The 23,260-nt window shown below is 48.1% G+C and overlaps 1 protein-coding gene across 1 annotated transcript in view; it reads right to left on the bottom strand.

Moving 5' to 3' along the window:
- Nucleotides 1-23,260, bottom strand: part of LOC146871999 (tyrosine-protein phosphatase non-receptor type 22-like) — a gene marked incomplete at its 5' end in the record, with an annotated part of 539,519 nt that overhangs the window by 219,405 nt on the left and 296,854 nt on the right. The window contains one exon of the mRNA XM_085650221.1: nt 19,844-19,936. Coding sequence (XP_085506347.1) covers nt 19,844-19,936 — 93 coding nt within the window. The remainder of the gene's footprint in view (nt 1-19,843; nt 19,937-23,260) is intronic.

Raw genomic sequence — 23,260 nt, 5'->3', positions numbered from 1 at the left:
AGATGATCCCACCGGCAGCAACGACTCTCAACACTCCGTGGATGACCCCGACCAACCTGGCCCCTCTGGTGCCCAAGCCCCTGCAGCACCTGCGTCAGGTACATCTGTGCCAACCCCCACTCCCATTCCTGCCACATCCCAGGAGACACCCAGGAGCCCTGCTCGCACTGAACAACAGAGCCAGTCTGACCAGGAGGGACAAGGTTCTCCGGTCACCCAGGAGGAGGCAGACAACCCTGCAAATGCCATCCCTCAGGGGTCCCGTAGACTCGATGTGCCCACAACGGCAGGCTTGGCTCGTGTGGGCAGGGGTATCAGCCAGGTAGTGTTGAGCCTCACAGAAATGAAGGGGACCCTCGACGAGAGGAAGAACCTGCAGGCCGAGCAACATGCCAGTCAACAACAACACCAAGGACGGATGGAGGCAAGACTGGCTGAGCTCCTGGCGGTGCAAACGGACATGAGCCGTTCACTCCGTCGGATCGCCGACAACATGGGCAACCCTCCCTGTGCCACCAGGTGAAGACCACCACCAGCCACAGGGAGGGAGGAGGAGGAGGATTCGTCTGACGGAGCATCACAAGCATCGTCAAGGCCTGCATCTGAGGGTCCCCCCAGGAAGGTGGGTCGTCCACGGAAGAGACCGTGAGAGTCAGCGGACCATCCACATCTCCCAGGTCACCTGGCCTGGCACCTGGCCCTCTGGCGCAACAGCAGCACCTCATCCAATGACATTCTCTGCCACATGGACTTGCTGGTCACAGTCTGACCAATGATGACCAACACTGTGGTCTGGACTCTGATGACTCCAACTGACAAGGATGCCATCTCCACCTGTGAACTCTGGATTCTATGCACCCGGTAGAGCACCTTAGTACATCTACCAAAAGACTTACCCCACCAAAAATAAAAAAAATTTTTTTTCATGAGATGTTGCTGTTATTTGGCATTAGTCCACAACATATGTGTGTGTAAATGTCAAACTATGCCTGAGTGTTGAACTAACTCCAGCCATCCATACCCTGGGATCTGAGTCTGGTACAGGACACACATGGGTCACAATTTATCAGTCAATGCAGACATGAAGCACAATACTCACCTGTGATGGCCTCAAGCTGCTGAGGGGTTGCTTGCAATACTGTGCGGACAGATCTATTTGGAAGAGTATCATTAAGGCGTAGAGGTCATACCTCATTTGGAGGTTCCCAGGGAGGGAGTCCCAGGTATGTGTTCCCAGGTGGGAGAACTATGTCCTGCATGCTGGAGTACGGTGGATCTGAAGAATGGTGGCCAGGTCAAGGTTGGATGCACGGAGATGGCACTACGGGGTCACGGAGGACAGTGGTACAAGGTTGGTGTTGGGTTGGGGTTGTGGCCTGCCTCCTGAGTGTGGGTGGGGAGTCTGAAGGTCATCCTGCAGCACACAGTGATCCATTGCAGCTATCTCTGCTGGACGGTGATGTGGCTGGGGCGCGGGATGTTGCAGCTGAGGTGTGCAGATGCAGCCTGGATGTGGACAAGTGTCCTGGGAGTTTGGATGTGGCTGCCCCGTAGAGGGCAGGGCAGTATTTGACACGGATGTTGTCGTGGACCTGGGGGATGGTCCGTCTTTCCTTGGAGTGGATCTATCTGGAGATCATGTGCATAATGCAGAGGGTGTTGCAGTCTGAGGCACAGATGCTGGTGATTACCATGGCAAATGTGAGCAAGCAATCCATGATGCACACCATCTTGTGTGCATGGACACTGGGTGCTTGTGCGGGGCTTCTGCGGGCGGGACACAAGCAGTTGACCCAGCTGTAAGGGGACAATCCTCAGATGTTGACCTCAGTCCTGTACAAGTCCAGCCTCAGGTGGCTGCTGTTCTGCCATTCATCAATGGATCTCACGCAATCTAGAATATTGGAACTGGCAATGTCTGCGTCCTTGGTGAGGGTGAGGAGCACCTGGCTGTCAATGGCATACGAGTTGATGATGAGGTTGTGTGCGCATGTGATTGTAGAGAGGGGGGTCCTGGACACATTGTAGATTGACACGCTGAGAGATGATACCTGTGCCATGTGCCTCACAACGACAGCATACTACATGCAGAAGCCTAGAGTCCCACTCCCATGGCCTTGCCGGGGTACAGAGCCGGTGGGGAGTAGGAGGGACATGACCTGGTGGGTGTGACAGGGCCTGGAAGGCATGGCAGCGCTGTGTAGGCAGTCGGAGTTGCACACTCATCATGCAAAGGTGTTGTGTGTGCGCTGAGTGTATGCCTGAGAGCTGGCGGCAGATGTGTGGATGGACATTGCTTGGAGGGTGGCTGCAACATCAGACTGTAGTGTGATGTGGGTCATGCAAGGACATGAGGCTCGTGCAATGTGCACGTTGTATGTGCAGACGGTCCAGCCTTTGGCACCGCGTGGCCGCAACTGTGGCACAGACAAGCTGATGACAGCCAAATGAATGGGTTGATGGAGGAAGGGAGGAGCATCTTTGATGTGTGTGTGTTGCCAAATCAGGAAACTTCATGTGCCCTTGCTGCAGTGGCTGCAACACAACAGCAGGCGGCATGTCCTGGGAACTATGCCACAATTTCCACACAGAGACTAGGATGTCAGAAAGGACTACTGCAACAGGTGTATGTCAAGGAAGGAGTGACCGGTTTTCAATGGCACACCCAGAGACAAAGGATGCACAATCCCCAAAGATGACTGACACCGGATCATGAAACTGAAGGCCAAGCTGCGCACAGGAAACACACCCCAGAAGGTGTTGAAGGCCCGTTGTGGGGACCAACATACCAAAACACATACACAGCCATGGACTTCATGCACAATAGAGAATCAAATACATGTAGAACAGCATGCAGGTTGCTAATCTACACATAGACTCATATGCACAATCCTTGACAACCATGCCAGAGATGGCGCATGCACAGTGGCAAGAGACCTGCATTGACAGAGATGAAGCACCTTGGAGGCTGAGGAACACCTTTATTACTCAGGCTCACACCTATGGAAATGCATCAATATTAACAGACTCACAGGTCTTTTGGATTAACATGTGGGACCTACACTGGACACCCCCTTCGCACCACAGATGCTGTAAATCAATGGGAGTGGCACACAAGTGAAGGGGGTGAGCCAAACATCCCCTGCTGCACATGGAGAGGCTGCAATTCCCCATTGAGCCTCTTATGGGGATGTCCCGCAATATGTCCACCCGTAGCCTCCCGTATGTTTCCGAGGGAAGTTGTACACACATTGATGCCTTCATCAAAAACCACAATCCCATAACAGATGACTGTCACGAAGTGTGACTATCAATTCATGTGAGTCATGCTACATGTCATGTGCCCCATGGTGAGTCAACATGTATGCATAGTAACAAAACCTGCACAGGAGCAGTGCCCACACATTACAAACAACTACCACACCCAAAATGCCTTGCTGCAATCCTTACCCAAAGGAGAATTTTCACCATGTCCGTGCATGTAACGCTGATTCAGCACACGTTGCATTACTCATGAGGAATAGCAGGAGCACAACGATGCCACGAGCAGACAGCATGCGCAACTACCTGGCGATGAGAGACACACAAAAAAGTCAGGAAAAACATAGTCATCCGCATGCATGGTCATGTACTCTACATGAATAAGGCTGACACCATGCTAGTTGTCAATTGAGTGTGTCAGCTAAAATGTGTGGAATGACATCAGCACTCCTTGTGCGAGTCAGACACCTCCATTCCTTTCCTGTGCGCCTCCTATCACCAGTGTAAGATGTGAAACACACTGTACACACGCTCTGAGGGCGTATCACTATATGGGGTTTGGGTAGGAGTACGCGTGTGTGTACGGACCGTACACACGTACGTGTACACACTGGTCCTATCCCTATGGGAGTGTCGCCGTAGGCGTACGCCATGGAGATATGGCCCGTACACGCGTGTGTAGGGCCTGTAGCACTATGGTAGTGTTGGCGTAGGCATACGCCATAGTGCTACGGGCCGTACCCGCGTGTGTACGGCCCGTAGCACTATGGTAGTGTTGGCGTAGGCGTACGCCATAGTGCTACGGGCCGTACACACGCGGGTATGGCCCATAGCACTATGGCGTACGCCTACGCCAACACTACCATAGTGCTACGGGCCGTATACACGCGGGTATGGCCCGTAGCACTATGGCGTACGCCTACGCCAACACTACCATAGTGCTACGGGCCGTATACACGCGGGTATGGCCCGTAGCACTATGGTAGTGTTGGCGTAGGTGTACGCCATAGTGCTACGGGCCGTACCCGTGTGTGTACGGCCCGTAGCACTATGGCGTACGCCTACACAAACACTACCATAGTGCTACGGGCCGTACACACGCGGGTACGGGCCATATCACTGGAGTAGTGGTGCCCTAGGGGTACGTGTGAAACTCACCGTACCTGTGTGGGGATTTGAAAATTACAATGGGGACACATAAGGGACAAGTATTAGGGCCTACATGCATGCTGGTTGTCATGGATACCCAGTTTAAAGATCACATTTTTCCATCATGTGGCCTGGAAAAAGCAGTTGGCCACATTATACATTGTTGCAAAGTGGTTGTTGACTTGACATGATGCTGCAAATTTGAAAAAATGCTAATGCTGTCACTGGTGTATGTTTAAAGGGATTGGAGGAAACGTAGGATGCAAATGAGTCTGACCAATCACTCTGTACTCCTGTTACTGGAATAGGCCAGCAAGGCAGATATAAGTCAGCCAGAACCCATGAGAGGGCACTTGCCTGCACAACCTTTGATTCAACACCACTGCTGCTGCTTGTGATTCCTCTGGCACCATGTCACGGACTGTGGAGAGGGCCCAGCCATTCACACAGGAAGAGAATGAGGCGTTGCTGGACGTCATCCTCCCACAGTTCCCCAGCCTGTATGGGAGACCAGGGGAGCAGGTGAGTGCTGACTCCGCTACCTTTGACTGTGCCCCTTCTTTTTGTGACTGGCACTTCTGGCATTGTGTCCAGGTGTGACAGACATGATATGTGGTTTAGAGTGGGTCCCAGGGGGGGGAATGGCTCATGTCTGTCATGCAGAGCATGATGTGGTTCATGTGTGCACTCCTCACTTGCATTGTGCTTACTGTGACATTCACTGCATGCTGCATGGCACATTCAGCATAGCTAATCCTCTTGGCCCTTCTTGTTCTATAGTCCTGAGGTGATTCAGTGTTCCCCCCGTGTGACAGGTGACTGTACCCACAGATGTGTGTGAGTTGAGTTGAGCTGTGGTGAGAGTGTCCAAATGATCTGGACATTGATGTGTGTGAATGTTCCTTGTCATGTGGGTGAGTGTCTATGTGGAGTGTTGCACCACAGCTGCATGGAGGAGGCAAAGGTGCTATTATTTTGCAGCATACTATGCCCTGTTCAACAAATCAAATATGTTCTAATGTGTGTCTCTGTGACATGGAGCAGGTGTAGTGATCTATTCTCACTTTGGCATCCTCACAGGTAACCGCCTACGAGAAGGGGAAGATATGGAAGCGTCCGTCAGGGCCGTGATCTCCGTGGAGGGTCGCAGTCGGCGCCTGGCACAGGTGAGGAAACGCTGGCAGGACATCCGGTGCTGGACCAGGAGGATCGCCCGGGTCCTGCTGGGGGACTCACCAGAAGGCAAGAACCGCGGGCGCCGGCACCTGACCCACCAAATAAAGCGTGTCCTGGCGGTGGTCTTCCCTGACATGGATAGGCGGTTACAGGCGAAGCAGCAGCAGCAAGGGGGTAGGTACATGTGTGTTTGTTGTGTGTCACCAGCTTTGGGAAGTGCTCAGTCGCATGAATACACTGCCAGGGTTAATATGTGCATTGCATTTTCTGTTCCCCAAAGTCATCCGCTGCTGTTCTTCCTCCTTTCCCCTCCTTGACATGTGTTCCCTGGTCTGTGTGTAATCACTATTGCACATGGTCATCTAGGCTGGCAGTTAATCCAAGTGCACATTGCTGTCTGCATCATGTGGGGGTGGGGTCGGAGACATGTGTTGTTACCTTGCCTGTGCCCTGTCCTGTTCAGTCATTTGGGGGTCCATATCAGTTGGCACTGATGCTGAGTCTCAACATAGGAGTGTGAGTGTTCAAATGAACAGACTTGCAGCATGCATGACCGATGTTGTGGCCTCAGACATGATGTGCATGAGTGGGAGATATGCATAGTGCCGGGACGGCAGCTCATGTTACAGTCAGATAATTCCAGGACCATGGAGCAGTGTGCCCACTACAGTACCCTAAGACACCCTTGCCTCGGTATAATGTGTGTCATACCAACACTGTGCCCATTCTCAATGTGTTCAGCATAGTTTTGCCTCTGTGGCATTGTTCCCTGGCCTCATTTGTATTTATCTAAAGTGTGCTACATCTGCCCATTGTACAGGCTGACCCCATTTTGCTTCTGCATCCTCACACTGGCCAGTGCCTGTGTGTCTATGTACAACAACCTGTTGAGGTTTTTTGTCACAAATATGTGTTGGCAGCCTCACGAGGTGATGTGGAGTACATTTAGGATTTCCCGATGCACTTTTTATTAAACCCAGATTGAGAGGTGTCACTTCTTGAACTGTCTCAATCACATTGTCTCAGGTATGGGGTGTTTTTGCGGGCAAGGACTGCATGTCCAAACCTTATGTCTCCTTGCCAGGTCTGACCAGTGTGTGATGATTGTCTGGACAGGCACTCAACGTGCAGTGACCCAGGCATGTTGTGCAGAGTGTCATGTTTGTGCTTTTCAGCATGTGTCACAAGTTAAAAAACATGTTTCCTGCTCATCCATTATTGGCACGGGTGTGTGCTCCAGATGCTATGTGGTTTGGTCTGTGTGTGCTGACATCTGTGTGGACATTCTTCGTTCACATCAGGGTGTCTCCTCAGTGCAGGTGCTCCTTATTCCAACACAATTTCAGGGCCATTTGCTAATGCATTGTCCTGTGTCTGGACATGTGTGCCACTCCACATGACAGGTAGTGTGTCAGATGTGTTGCCAACTGTGTCATCATGGTACGGATGGCCATGTGACAGGTGGCATGTTTTAAGTTGTTATTCAAGAAGTCATGTGCCCTGGCACTCACTACACTTGTCAACATGTCCCAATAGTTTATATGCTTCACTTTGATTTTTGTGAAGGACAATGATGTGCCTGCATGGCAGATGTCTCCCAAGGGAGTGCACAAGTACCACTTTTGCACTTTTGTGGAAGACGCTGGCACAATTAGAACATGGGTACATTTCTGTCCAAAATGTTTTTTGGAATTATACATATCCATGTTCTCACAGTGTGTTAGCATTTGGGTTAGTCCTTGGTTGTTGCTGATGCCAACTTACCGGTGTCAAGTCATCACGACCACCGGGGTGCCATGTATATGTACTTCCTGATACCACATTTCTTCTTAACATTGGCTTCTTGGCATTAGGCGGCCAGCTCATACAATGACTGTGTAAATGTAGTTTTGTGTGCACCTCCTTGTGTGACTTCTGATATTCATGCACATGTGTGTTCTGTTCCACAGGTGGGACATTCACACATTCCAAATATGTCAATTGTGTAAAGTTTTGTGCTTCCCAATGGATCAGATAGTATTACTTGTGCTTTTCTCCAATACTCACAGGTCTATGAGTGTGGGGACCCCTTCAGCATTGGCGTCTGTTATTTGCAATTGGGTGCACCAATACTATTTCGTTCACAGTGACCAGGAGGTGGCATGCCGTCATGGTCTGCCTGTGCTCCACTGTTCACAGACACTAGCTTCTCTGTATAATTGTATATCCAGTTATTTGCTGTGGTGTCCTGATTTTCATTATTTCAGGGGGCATGTTGGGTGAACCAACTGGGGAGTGCAGGGCTTACATATGTGCTAGGTATTCTAGATGTTCCTCATGATGCTTTTCATGATATGCACTGTGACCTATTTAGTTTGGACTCATGTGTCAGATGTACACAGGTGACTGATTATTTCCTGTCTCTTCACCTTGCCCACAGCATCATCGGGGGACATCGAGGGAGACACCTGCATGGATGTGGAGGAGGGATCCAGCACCAGTGCCACCACTCCTGGCGAGTTGGCAGCATCAAGTGGCACGGAGGGCGAGGGGAGTGCGGCAGAGGACCTGGGTAGTACCACCACCAACTACGACGCAGACGGGTCCGAGGCTGAACTCCCTGAGGGGGCGGAGGTTGCTCCAACAGCTGGCAGCAGCACTACAACTGTCACCGCCCCCTCCATTACCATCACCGCCCTCCCAGTTGCTCGGGTCCCTTCTGTCCGTGTAGGGCAACAACGTGTCTCCTTCGTGCCAGGCACCGCACCCCCTGCCCCTGTCTCCCCTGCTGCCCTCACTGCCGAGTCCGTGGACATTCAGCGGCAGTTGCAGGTTGGGCAGACATCGATCCTGACTGTCCTCCATGGCCACACCAGACTGCTGACACAGATGGTGTCGTACATGGAGGACATGTCATCAGCGATGTCTGACCAACGGATGTTTGCTGAGGTCCATGGACTCGTCACTGACGGCAGCAGTGAGTCTCCTGCAGCGCTTCGTCCCCCCACCTACCCCTGCGCCATCCACACTACCCACTCCCATTCCTGTCCCAAGCACACACACACCTTCCCAGGCAGGCACCACACCAGACACAGGCAGCACACCAACAGGGAAGGGCAAGCGCACACCTCCTGTCACGCACACTCGGGGTGAAGAAGGCACACCCACTGGGTCTAGGGCACACAGGCAGACACGCAGCCACAGTGGGAGTCCGCATGCCTCACTCCCCAGTCCCTCCAATGTCACTCCCCTCGGCTCCCCTGCCCCACAGTCTGAGAAGGAGACCTACTTGGCTGTGCTGGGCCTCAGCCCCACTGTTTCACCTGTGCGCAAATGGGCAAGGCACTCCACGGGTAGGGGAGTTGAGTCCCCCCCTGTCCACCACATCCCCCAGTAGCACTGCAACCCATCCCTCCGACCCCCCCCCTCCTTGGGGCCTGTGGTTCCTTCGGGTGCAGGGGAGACACTGGACGAGCTTGCGGACGAGTGCAGCGCAATACTGACCTCCACCTTTGGCGCTGCACCACCCCCTGTGGTGGAGTCGTCCGTCCCTGCACCCCCAACACCTGCCCTACCCCCTCCTGTCCCTGCGGTGCCTGGTCCTTCTCCACATGATGCCCCACCCCAGTCGATCAACCAGAGGTATCTAATGTGCAGGCAAGCTAGGGGAGACGCGTGGCCATGTGTCCCCCCCCCCCAGGACTTCGTGTCTGGACTGGCCTATGGCCTTTGTAAATAGTGTCCTTTTCTACTTTTTGTTTTCATGCTGAATAAAGCATTTTGTTTTTACTTAGCACACGATTGCTTTTCAGGTATTGATGTTGGTGCTGATGCTCCATGAGTTGGGGTGGTGATCATGTGTTGGTTATCTGGGAAATGTAGTAGTCTGCTGCTCATGGGGTGGACCCTGCAATGCAAGGTCTCTGCAATGATTCTTTGGTCGTGTATGCTCTTTGTGTTTTGAGACATTGTCCCAAGGAATGTTCCTTCCTCTGTAGCACCTGACATCTTCCCTGCAGGGAGTTGCACCATTGTTGTGCTGACCTGTGTCTACATTCCCTTGGTGGCTGATGGATCCCTTCAACTATGTCCATGCCTGCTCAGCAATGTGTCCGGCTGCATCGTCTGTGCCATCCTCGGTAGTCACTGTACTTGTGTATAGAGTATGTTGCCATGCCTCCATGGGGAAATGGTCCCTTTTCCACACTATGCATGTGTGTACTCCGAGCCTAGCACACATATGGTACTTGTTCTGCAGGGTATTTGGTCACCTGACTGACAATTGTGGGCATTGTATCTGTGGGAAGTCCACCCTATTCCTTCCATGGGAGACAACAACTTGGTGGCTGTGCCAGCACCTGTACATTCCTATCAGTCCTGGAATGTGTGTGACAGTGTGTGTTCCCTTTGGCTCTCTTAGTTTAGTGGGTTTCACATAACTATACAGTCTTGTGACATGATCTCAGTGTGTGTATTGTGCTGCAACCGCCAGGGGTGGGTATGCATGTGTAATTTGTCATCGCACCCACATGTGGTGTGTCATGCAGTGGGGGAATGACATCCATCCTCATGGGAGTGGGACACTGCTGTCTGTGATGTGTTGATATGGCACTCTCAACATAGTCGCACATTGGGGATGCGTTCATGGACCCATGGAGTTGTGGTCATCTGAGGATGATGCACCCACCCCTCATATGTCTGGCCACTGCTGGGAGTCCTCTGCACCCACCCCTCATATGTCTGGGCACTGCTGGGAGGCCTCTGCACCCACCCCTCATATGTCTGGGCACTGCTGGGAGTGATTGGCACCCACCCCTCATATGTCTAGGCACTGCTGGGAGTGATATGCACCCACCCCTCATATGTCTGGGCACTGCTGGGAGGCCTCTGCACCCACCCCTCATATGTCTGGGCACTGCTGGGAGGCCTCTGCACCCACTCCTCATATGTCTGGGCACTGCTGGGAGTGAAATGCACCCACCCCTCCTCATATGTCTGAGCACTACTGGGAGGCCTCTGCACCCACCCCTCATATGTCTGGGCACTGCTGGGAGTGATATGCACCCACCCCTCATATGTCTGGGCACTGCTGGGAGGCCTCTGCACCCACCCCTCATATGTCTGGGCACTACTGGGAGGCCTCTGCACCCACCCCTCAAATGTCTGGGCACTGCTGGGAGTGATTGGCACCCACCCCTCATATGTCTGGGCACTGCTGGGAGTGATATTCACCCACCCCTCATATGTCTGGGCACTGCTGGGAGGCCTCTGCACCCACCCCTCATATGTCTGGGCACTGCTGGGAGGCCTCTGCACCCACCCCTCACCCACCCCTCATATGTCTGGGCACTACTGGGAGGCCTCTGCACCCACCCTCATATGTCTGGGCACTACTGGGAGGCCTCTGCACCCAACCCGCATATGTCTGGGCACTGCTGGGAGTAATTGGCACCCACCCCTCATATGTCTGGGCACTGCTGGGAGTGATTGGCACCCACCCCTCATATGTCTGGGCACTGCTGGGAGTGATATGCACCCACCCCTCATATGTCTGGGCACTGCTGGGAGGCCTCTGCACCCACCCCTCATATGTCTGGGCACTGCTGGGAGGCCTCTGCACCCACTCCTCATATGTCTGGGCACTGCTGGGAGTGATATGCACCCACCCCTCCTCATATGTCTGGGCACTACTGGGAGGCCTCTGCACCCACCCCTCATATGTCTGGGCACTGCTGGGAGGCCTCTGCACCCACCCCTCATATGTCTGGGCACTGCTGGGAGTGATTGGCACCCACCCCCATGTCTCTGTCCACTGCTGGGAGTCCTCTGCAGCCACTCACCCACCATCCCACCCGCCCCCTTGGTGCAGTACACTGCTGTCCTGTGCATACACACACACCAATATACTGCTTATATGCTGCACCAGGCCCTATGCCAACATTCGTGGCGTGTGTACGCCGTGTATCCATTCTGTACTGGTGCCGTAGGGGTACGGGTGGGACGGACCCTAACCCCGCATTCATAGGGTGTACGGGCCGTACCCACGCTCTGAGGGCGTGGGTACGGCGCATACCACCATTGGAGTGGTGATGGAGGTGTACGTGCCGTACCCACGCCCTCAGAGCGTGGGTACGGCCTGTAACACCATTGGAGTGGTGATGGAGGGGTACGCGCCGTACCCACGCCCTCAGAGCGTGGGTACAGCCCGTACCACCATTGGAGTGGTGATGGAGGGGTACGCGCCGTACCCACGCCGTCAGAGCGTGGGTACTGCCCGTACCACCATTGTTGTGGTGATGGAGGTGTACGTGCCGTACCCACACTGTGGGGGCGTGGGTACGGCCCGTACCACCATTGGAGTGGTGATGGAGGTGTACGCGCCGTACCCACGCTCTGAGGGCATGGGTACGGCGCGTACCCCTCCATCACCACTCCAATGGTGGTACGGGGCGTACCCACACTCTGAGGGCGTGGGTACGGCGCCTACCCCTCCATCACCATTTAATTAAATTTTATTTATCCATTTTTGGTATTGAAAATTAATTGGTTGTGAATTAATTATTAATAGGTAATTAATAAAAAAATATTGGTATTTATAATTAATTATTTATTAAATATTGTGTGATTGGTAATTAATTTTAATATTTTTTTTGGTATTAATATATATTTTTATTAAATAAAATATTAAATTATTTTCCCTACTATTGCACTCACTGGAGTGGGAATAGTAATTTTTACCCCTACACTATCCAACGCTTTCCCTACTATTGCACTCACTGGAGTGGGAATAATCATTTTTACCCCTACGGTATCCAACGCTTACCCTACAGTTGCACTCAATGGAGTGGGAATAGTAAATTTTACCGTCCCGCTATCCAACGCTTTCCCCACTGTTGCAATCTCTGGAGTGGGAATAGTAATTTTTACCCCTACGCTATCCAACGCTTTCCCTACTGTTGCACTCTTTGGAGTGGGAATAGTAATTTTTACCCCTACGCTATCTGACGTTTTCCCTACTGTTGCACTCACTCGAGTGGGAATAGTAAATTTTGCCCTCCCACTATCCAACGCTTTCCCTACTGTTGCACTCTCTGGAGTGGGAATAGTAGTTTTTACCACTACGCTATCCAACGCTTTCCCTACTGTTGCACTCTCCGGAGTGGGAATAGTAATTTTTACCCCTACGCTATCCAACGCTTTCCCTACTGTTGCACTCTCTGGAGTGGGAATAGTAATTTTTAGCCCTACTCTATCCAATGCTTTCCTTACTGTTGCACTCTTTGGAGTGGGAATAGTAATTTTTACCCCTAGGCTATCCAACGCTTTCCCTACTGTTGCACTCACTGGAGTGGGAATAGTACATTTTACCCTCTCGCTATCCAACGCTTTCCCTACTGTTGCACTCTCTGGAGTGTGAATATTAATTTTTACCCCTACGCTATCCAATGCTTTCCCTATTATTGCACTGTCTGGAGTGGGAATACTAATTTTTACCCTCCCGCTATCCAACGCTTTCCCTACTATTGCACTTACTGGAGTGGTAATAGTAAATTTTACCCGCCCGCTATCCTACGCAAAAAATATTGCATATTTTTAATTAATATTACATTAATATATATGTATATATTTTTTTTTTTACTTACAATAATTATTTATTACTTTTAAAGTAATTTAAGTATTTTTAAGTATGTTTCAGTTAATTATATGTATTATTTCATTAATTTTACATTCATTTTAAGACATTTAAAAAATTCGATATTTTGACTAACTATATTTTTTACAACGATATTTTGGATTCTATATTTTTGTACTCACCTGTTTGGAGATAGGGCTTCGATATTTTGGCATTCTATATTTTTACTTTGATATTTTGGCAATTCGATATTCTCCTTTCTCGATATTTCGTCAGTGATCCGTATTGCATTTCTCTCCTGTTCTTCTGTGCTTTTGACTGTGTCTTGTGTCTGTCCTTCCCAGGGCACTTTGCCTGTTGTTTGGTCAATACTGGCCCCCAACACACAGAAGCCAACACCAGTGTGGAAGTTGACAATTCCTATCAACTGTTGTACCACACATTCCTGGACTTCCATTCTCCAACACATTGGGAGCGTGTGTCCACTGTTACGTAGAATTACTGTGCAACTATTGTGGAATAAACGTGTTGCTGATGTGTAATGAACCTGTCCTACGTTTTCTCATGTGCGTTGTCTGTCTTCCCACATCTGAGTGACATTTGCTTACCTCACCTGTGGACTTGTTACCACTGACTGGGGTTGGTGTTGTGTCTGTGCATGCCAATGCGTTTCAGGTCAACATCATTGTGTATGATGAGTAACATGGCCATGGTGAGTATGTTTTGTGTTGCCATAGTGGTGTGTCTCCCTCACATGTGTCACATCACCATGACTCACCTTACGTTGGTTACATTGTTGCAGTATTTGGCATGCACTGTGTTGTGTAGCAGATCGACATCTCCCTGAGCATGACAAGTTGGAATCACAACAGAGACAAGTATGGTGTACTGGTGAGTTTATTTACAAACATGTGTGAGGGAATTGCACACGATGGTGGGTGCTGTACATTGGTTTGGGAATCCAAAGTTCACATTGGAGTTGGAAGTGCTGGTAGATGAAATGTCCAGAGTAAAGTCCACAATCATCTGCTACATTGGCCCAACATGAACCCTCCATGTCATGTGGGCGAGTTGTGTGCGATTGGACAAGGTGAACGGGTTGCGCACAAAGGACATTGTCCAGAACAGGTTTAGAGGCCCTGGGGTATGTGCTGGTTCATCTGCCTCTCACATGTCCTTCCTCAGACGACCCCTCTTCTTCCGGGGAGAGATCCTCATGTGCAGGCCTCTGCGGTGCAGGGGACTCTCCGCCAGAGTCCTCCTCCCTCCCTGTGGCGCTGGCAGATGGTGTTGCGACAGCTGTTGTGGCCACACAGGGGGGTGTGGACAGGTTGGTGTTGATCTGGCAGAGGCATTGGAGTATGTCCCGATGCACCGCAGTAATGTCATCCCACTTGGCCTCCATGCGGGCATGGTGGGCGACCTGCTTGTGTTGCATGTCCTTGAGGATCCCCACTACCTGGCCAAATCCTCCGGTGCTATCCTGGTACACATCTAAGATGCGTGCCAGGTGGGGGTCATCATGTAGTCCAGACCCCTCTGCAAGGCGCGCCCTGTGCCTCCCACCCCTCCCAGCACCCCTCTCCACACGGGCAGGACCAGCAGCGGAACGCACAGGTGAGACTGGGACCCCTTGGGTGGTGTTGCTGGTAGTGTTTGCTGTAGCTTCCGGGGGGTCCTCTGTCCCTGTGCTGTGGGTGTTGATTGGCCATGGTCTGTCTGTGTTGGCGGGGGTGCCCTGTCGGTGTCCAGATGCTGGAGGCGTGGGTACAGGGGGTGCAGATGTTGATGCTGCTGGTGCTGTATGATGGCTCACACCGAAGGGGCCAGGTTGGTCGTCGTCATCCGAAGAGGACAGAGAGAGAGTCAGACCAGAGAGCTCAGTGTCCGCCAGAGTCTGGGACTGGGTATCCTCATCATTTGGTGCTGGGTGCCCAGCACCACCTGTGTTTGGAAGAGACACACAATGTGAGTTATGTTTCTACATGCATCGATGGTTCACAAACATGACATTTTCTACTTTTTGAACAGATGCCTGAATGTACACTGCTTTTTCCCTTCTTGTCACAGACAGAGTTTGATATGTTTTTGGCCAATTGCCAGCATGGCCTTGTGCTCCCCACGACAGAGCCCAGTGTCAGACATCTTGTCAGTCCCTTCCCACTCCCTGTGAGGCGAGTATGGTTTAGTGTGAGCTTGCTGGGCTCTGTGGGTGGGTGTAGATTGTCTGTGACTGCGACTCCCATCAAACTCTTGGCTACACCCCTTCCCAGCATGCCCATACTTCCTCCCTCTTGACTCTGCTTCCCTGTGAGGGGGTGTGACAGCAATGGCAAGATGGCTGACTGTGTAGTCCTGGTGTTTGTTGTTGGCCATTTGCCAGCATGGCCTTGTGCTCCCCATAACAGAGCCCAGTGTCAGACATCTTGTCAGTCCCTTCGCACTCCCTGTGACGCGAGTATGGTTCAGTGTGAGCTTGCTGGGCTATGTGGGTGGGTGTAGATTGTCTGTGACTGCGACTCCCATCAAACTCTTGGCTACACCCCTTCCCAGCATGCCCATACTTCCTCCCTCTTGACTCTGCTTCCCTGTGAGGGGGTGCGACATCAATGGCAAGATGGCTGACTGTGAAATCCTGGTGTTTGTTTGGCTACCAGTCCCAGCATGGCCTTGTGCTTCACACAGCAGCACCCAGTACAGGGTATCTTTTGCTGATATTGCAATGAGGTGTGTGCCAATGCATTGTACCCGGTGAGTTGTGTGGAGTTTGTGTTGAGGGGTGTGTGTCTCCACATGCTGGTAAGTATGGTCAGGGCTGTCAGTCCTCCTTCCCATCATGAAACGTGCTTCCATTGTAGGGCGTGCAAGTTGTCTTTCAGGATGTCAGTCAGTGGTGTCCTGCTTCTGATTGGCACACAAGCCCTAGCAGGGCCTTGTGCTCCCCACAGCAGGACCCAGTGTCAGCCATCTTGTCAGTCATTTTCCACTCCCTGTGATGTGGGCATGTTTCAGGGAGGTCTTGATGGGCCAATCAGGACGGGGAGCATTATCTGTGACTACAGGCCCCATCATGCTTTTGGTTACACTCACTTCACCTGCATCCCCACTATTCCTTCCTGACAGTCAGCTGCACTGTGAGGTGGTGTGTTTGTGGTGGCAAACTGTCTGGCAGGGTCTATTTGGCTTTGTGCCACTGGCTTGCTCTATTTGGTTGTGGGTTGGTGCATGTCATGACACAGTTCCCAGTCACTATGAGATGGCAGGTATTGTGTTTGTCTGACTGGCATACACATCGTGGTATGATTATCTATTGGTTAGTGTAGCTTTGCTTGTGGTGCATGGTTTTACTGTCCCATTGCCACACAATCTTGGGTATGTTGTTTGTGTACTCACCAGGCTCTCGGATGTCTGTTAGGCCATGGACGCTCTCTGGTGGTAGGATGTCCCGCACCTTCTCCTCCCAGGTCCTGAAGTAGACTGGTTTGGCAGGAGGGCCACCGCCGGTGCACTGATTCAGGGCGATGAGTTTCTTGACCCTCCTGCGCACATCATACCACCTGTTCTGGATATCGTCCTTTGTGTGCCTTGCTGGTGCTTGAGCGTTCACCTTGTCGACAATCCTCGCCCACATCTTGGTTTTCTGTGAGATGGGGGTCCTTTGGACCAATGTACCAAAGAAATGTGGCTCTACTTTGATGATCTCGTCTACCAGCACTTCTAACTCACTATCTGTGAACTTTGGATTCTTCTTTGGGGGCATGGTGATGGGTGGTGGTGGTGAGGGATGTGTGTATGAGGGTGCAAGTGAGGGTGGTTTTGTGTTGGTTTTGCTGGGTGTATGTGTGTGTGCTTTTGTATGAGGTGCTGATGGTGTGTAAGTTGTGTGATGGGTGAGTTATGAGTGTGTCTGTGGTTGCTGTGTACTGGTGTTTGCTGCTGGCTGTGTCACCTGTTTGCAAGGGATGATGGTAGTGATTGTAGTCCTTTATATAGTTGGAGTTGTGGGTGTGTCTTTGTCCCACGTTTTTTCCTTTGGTATTTATTGGCTTTGTCATTGCTTGTTTGGTCCTTTTTTGTCTTTTTTCCTTTGGGTTTTGTAGGCATGAAGGAGACGTTCATGTGACGGAAACGGACGCTGCTGTTGTCTCGTGCGGGCTTCTCCGCCTCATTCACGCTGCCTATCTTCTGTGTTTGGTACGCATCGGTTGTGGCGGTCTCTATTGCTTGTGTGCCGGGTTGCCTGTGCGTGTCGGTCATGCGGCTTGGTCTCCGTGCGAGTCGGTCTGGTTTTACACGCATTGCATCGTACTGCGCTAATCGTACATCACGGGTACGGGTCGGTCGGGTTCATTCCGGGTTCGTGTCTGTCGGTGAAAATCGCGTCGGTTTTCCGGCCGGATCACTATTTTCCCTACGGCTCGGTCGTACGGCTTGTATTCCGTACGTGTCGGTTGTAATTCACTCACGTTGCATCGTACGGCGCTGGTCTGTGTCGGTCGGTATTCGGCCCGGGTCCGTGTTGGTTGGTTCGTTTTGCAGCCGGAATCGGAATCGGCCCCAGAGTGTGCAGGAGATTTGAGTGGCGAAACACAAGGGAGAGAGCATGGCAGGGAGTGTTGAAAGAAAAAGGAAAGTGTTTCTCTGAATGTGAGCATCAAATTGACACAGGTCATGCAGTCAAAAGGTTGGTAAAGACATTATGCTCCAAGGAAGGGACAAACAGAAGAGGAAGAAGGAAAAATAGAAATAAAAAGCAATCAAATGAGATTGATAAGAAAGGCAACCAATAATAAGCAATGACATAGCCCAAAGCCTACTATCTGTATTGCCATTGTCCACAATAGGTCTTTGACAGCAGACTGCTAAAAGCAGCCTGTAGTTGACAGCTGAAAAGGGGAAACAGAGAGGTACAGGAAAGTGCAGCGACTCAACAAGGGTGGCATCTAGAGAAACGCAAAGCAACAGCAGCAGGGATTGTGGGAGAGGAGTGTATGTCTGGTTGAGGGGTGGGGCAAGGTCAAGCATGCAAGTACACTCTAAAGAAAAAGGACACGCATTCCCACTGAGTGGTAAACAACAACTGCAGTGGCAGGATGCAATTTATCAAAAGCAAGGATAAAGAAGCTATGCCCATGGGTGGAACAAACACAGTATGGGAAGAAAAGCCATTCAGTAAACAGCAAGCAACCGAGATTGACTTAAAAAGCCATTTAATTATGAGCAAAGGCTGATAAAAACCCAACTCCGTGTAGTATTGTATACATTGTTGGAGCTGCCTGTAGGGAGCACGAAGCAGGCCCCCTGCAGTCCCTTCGACATGGGGGCCCCAACCCCTCAGGGGGCACCTTAACCTTTAGAGTGCCCCATTAATCCCAAGACCAATGGATATCTGTGAGATGTGGGAGATTCAGTGCCCCTCATCACATTCTGCAGGGGAGGCCCATCATTCTGCCTTACTCCACTGGTAGAGAGGTGTCGAAAAGCATTTTTTAATGTACATAGTTCTAGTACTGGAGCATTACAGACAAAATAGCAGTAGAACAATGTCACATGCAACGTCTCCATAATTCTGTATGTAAGTAACTCAGGGAGAGAAAAAACATGTATAAATATGACTATCAGAAAATCCTACCAGACCATGTTTGTTTCAACGTGTTTTAGCTTCATGAAATGAAAATAGGTTTTTGTAGGGCACATGTTTGCCGTGGCGTCTTAGCGCTTGCTGCCATTAAATTAAATTAAAACGGAGAGAAACTTAAGACATCGAGGGGATACATGTGAATAACCAAGTCTTTAATCCCTTTCTAAACTGTAGCAAATCATTATGCATTCTAAGATGCAAAGGCATAGTATTCCAAAACTTAGGGGCCAGATACCGGAAACTTCTGCCACCCCACTTCAGCATCCTTACTCTTGGAACCACAAGCAGGTGAGCCGACGCAGAGCGTAAACTTCTCAGTGGAGTGTTAGGCTTGCAGTATTGGCCTATCTGCAAAGGTCCCATCCCATGCAGACTCTTATGTAGCACACACATTGATTTAAATTGGATCCTAGCGGATATGGGTAACCAATGTAGTTGTTCTCGAGTAATTTGGCTAATGGAACTAAATTTAGGTAGATCCAGTAGTAGCCGGGCCGCCACATTCTGCAGGGTCTGGAGTTTTTGGATCACACTTTTTTTTGCTCCAATATAGAGTGAATTACAATAATCAGTTTTTGACAGAATCAATGCCGTAACAACCATTTTCCTCAAGGACATGGGAATTAAAGGAAGAATTTTCCTAAGAATTTTAAGAGTATAAAAACAGGAAGTGGTAATACTATTTACCTGGTCAGGTAAGGAAAGATGGTCGTCAATCAGGACTCCAAGATTGTTTACCTTCTTTACAGGCTGGGGGCATGGTCTTGCTGTCGCGGGCCACCAATTTAAGTTCCAAAGTGACGTATCCCCTCCAAACGTAACTACTGCCGTCTTCCCGGTATTCAATTTTAAACAATTATTCTGCATCCATACGTTCAAAGCCTTCACAAGTCATTGGTTATTACAATATTGTGCAATGATTCCCCCCCCACACCCCCACCCCGGCTCCTGAACATTGGAACATGAACAATGTACTGATACTGAGGATAAACTCACACGCTCACCTCTTCACCTGCAGGTCCTGATGATGAAGCAATCTTGTCGAGATGAGTTTTGAAAAGCTGGATTACTGCATTGTGGACTAGGTCGTATTGTTCCTGCAACATTAGAATGACAGGTCATGAAAATAGTAAAATCATCGATGAGCGGCACTATGGGCGTGTCCACGCAGCAATCACGAACCCCTTATTGTCAATGTGAGGGCGCTGATGTCACACAAATGGCAATTTCTGTCTACAATGACAGACTGCTCGACTGGACTGCACTCGTGCATGCGTGCGCTCTGATTTAATATACTTTGAAAAGATCCCGCGGATACTTGCACCCTCCCAGCCAAAGGTAGGGACAGATATTTACTGCCTCCTATATCATCTCTACCATGGTTCGCCCACCTTATCCTTCTTAAAGCAGCGATGCGTCTGTCTCTAATACCATGCGCAGGAGTGCCTACGTCTTTGATAAGAAGGCCCACTCCTGCCACAAACATTTCCTAAAAATTCACCAATCTACATTTCAATCTGTTGTCCGCCTAATAATCTGATAATAATTACTTTAATAATAATGTTGAAACTATTTAAACAATATTTTTCCATAATCAAAAATGTTTGCAGAGCCTTAACTTTATTGCCCAAATCCTATTTTAGTTTTCCCCGTTTCAACATGAATTCTATCACAGTCATCTCAGTGCTCTAATAGATACATTTGTGTGTTAAAGCATAATTCCCCTAAAATATGATCAAAAAGGCATATGTTTACCAGCAATTCAAGTAATTTGTAATTTAGCATAGCTCTTTATTTTCAAAATATATCTAGCATTCTCGTCCACATTAATCCTTATCGTCCTTTCATTTTCCCATATGCCCCTTCCAGGTAAATGTTCAGCCATTCTACCCGACTCTCACAGGCTCAGGCCTCAGGCAGAGTAGTCAACCCCAGGTCGAGTAGATTTTCCAGGCTCGCTCCTCTCAGGGTGCTATCCTCAGAGAGCTTGTGTAGCACTACATCAAGAGTATTAATATCGACCTAGAAAAATATCTCATCCACTTCAGTGCCTAATAATACATTGTCAAGGTAAGCATATATTTACTATTCTGGATTCCAAATCTTTGCATTCTACTCACCTCTCAATATAGAGGTTAAAGCGTTGGGTGCACAGACATAATATCGAGTTTTTTACTTCAACCTACATAAATATCGAGTTTTAAATATCGAAGGGACAGAATATCGGCATCAAGAATATCGGTGACAAGAATATCGACCTGAAGGTAAGAAATATCGTTTTTGTTAATATCGAAGTAAGTAATATCGATAGCAAAAATATCGATATTAATAATATCGATGTTTATGTTAGTGTTATGTATTTTAGTATGCATTTTATATGTATGTCTTCCACAAGTTTTGTTATGTTTTGTATTTTTTTTAAATATATGTATTAAATGTTTAGAAGTTTGTAATTTTTTTTAAAGTAAATTTTGCGTTTTAGTGCTGTAACGGGTTGTGAGTTTATAGAGGAATAGGGTGGGAAATAATTTAATTATAGTAAATGAAATCATAATTTTTAGAAATTATGAATTATTTTTAATTACATTTTGCATTTTAGCTCCGTAGCGGGTTGTGGGTTTATAGGGGCGTAGGGTGGGAAGTAATTTAATTGTAATTAAGTAATGATTAATTTTTATTTATGGGGATCGATAATTAATTCATTGTTAAGTAATTATTAATTGGTAATTAATTTTAATTAATTGATTAATTGATAATTATATTAATTGTGTTAATTTTTTATTGGAGCGGGTTGTGGGTTTATAGTGGAATAGGGTGGGAAGTAAATTAATTATAATAAATTAATTAATCATTTTTATTTTTGGTATTGATAATTAATTTATTGTTTATTAATTATTAATTGGCAATTAATTTTTATTAATTGATAAATATATTAATTGTGTTAATTTAGTTTAGGAGAGGGTTGTGTGTTTACAGGGGAATAGGGTGGGAAGTAATTTTTTATAATTAAGTAATTATTAATTAATATTTATTGGTATTATAATTAATTTATTGTTAATTAATTATTAATTGCTAATTATTTTGTATTAACTATTATTTATTGGTATTGATAAATAATGTATTGTTAATTAATCATTAATTGGTAATTAATTTTTATTAATTGATTAATTGATAATTATATTAGTTGTGTTAATTTTTATGCGGAGCGGGTTGAGGGTTTATTGAGGAATAGGGTGGGAAGTAATTTAACATTATTAAAATAATTATTAATTTTATTTTATTGGCAATTATAATTCATTGATTGTTAATGTATTATTAATTCATTATTTAATAAAAAAAAAATATTTAATTGATAAGTATGTTATTTTTAACCCCTACGCTAGCCAACACTTTCCCTATTGTTGCACTCTCTGGAGTGGGAATAGTCATTTTTACACCTCCGCTATCCAACACTTTCCCGACTGTTGCACTCTCTGGAGTTGGAATAGCTATTATAACCCCTACGCTATCCAACACTTTCTCTACTGTTGCACTCACTGGAGTTGGAATATTAATTTTTACCCCTACGCTATCCAACACTTTCCCTACTGTTGCACTCACTGGAGTGAGAACAGTAATTTTTACCCCTACTCTATCCAACACTTTCCCTACTGTTGCAATGATTGGAGTGGGAATAGTAATGCTAACCTCTTCGCTATCCAACACTTTCCCTACTGTTGTACTCACTGGAGTGGGAATAGTCATTTTAAACCCCTACGCTATCCAACACTTTCTCTACTGTTGCACTCTCTGGAGGGGGAATAGTTATTTTTACCCCTACGCTAGCCAACACTTTCCCTACTGTTGCACTCACTGGAGTGGGAATAGTACTTTTTACCCCTACGCTATCCAACACTTTCCCTACTGTTGCACTCACTGGAGTGGGAATTTTAATTTTAACCCTTTTGCTATCCAACACTTTCCCTACTATTGCACTCTCTGGAGTTGGAATAGTTATTTTTACCCCTGCGCTATCCAACACTTTCCCTACTGTTGCACTCTCTGGCGTTGGAATATTAATTTTATTCCTTCTGCTATCCAATATTTTGCTGTATTGTTTTAGTTAATGTTGTGTATAATTTATTTTAAAAAGATTAAAAATATTGTAGTTTTTTAATTTGTTATATATATTTTTTATATTTTTATTTATATTATTTTTGTATGTGTATATATGTATTTATAATTTATAAAATGTTTTTAACAATTTCTAAGTTATAAAAAATTATTATTATATGATTATTATTAAGTATACATATTATATTTTATATGTATATGTTTAATTTATTTTAACATTATGGGGTCGATTCCAATCCTGTATTTTTTTTTTCCGTACGACTCGTATCCGTAATTTTTTCCGTACGAATCGTACAAGTCCCGTCCGA

This window comes from Triturus cristatus, chromosome 1_1 (assembly GCF_964204655.1).
Source record: "Triturus cristatus chromosome 1_1, aTriCri1.1, whole genome shotgun sequence".
NCBI lineage: Eukaryota > Metazoa > Chordata > Amphibia > Caudata > Salamandridae > Triturus > Triturus cristatus.
The sequence above is the reverse complement of the archived record's forward strand: the minus strand, read 5'-3'. Positions and strand labels throughout refer to the sequence as shown.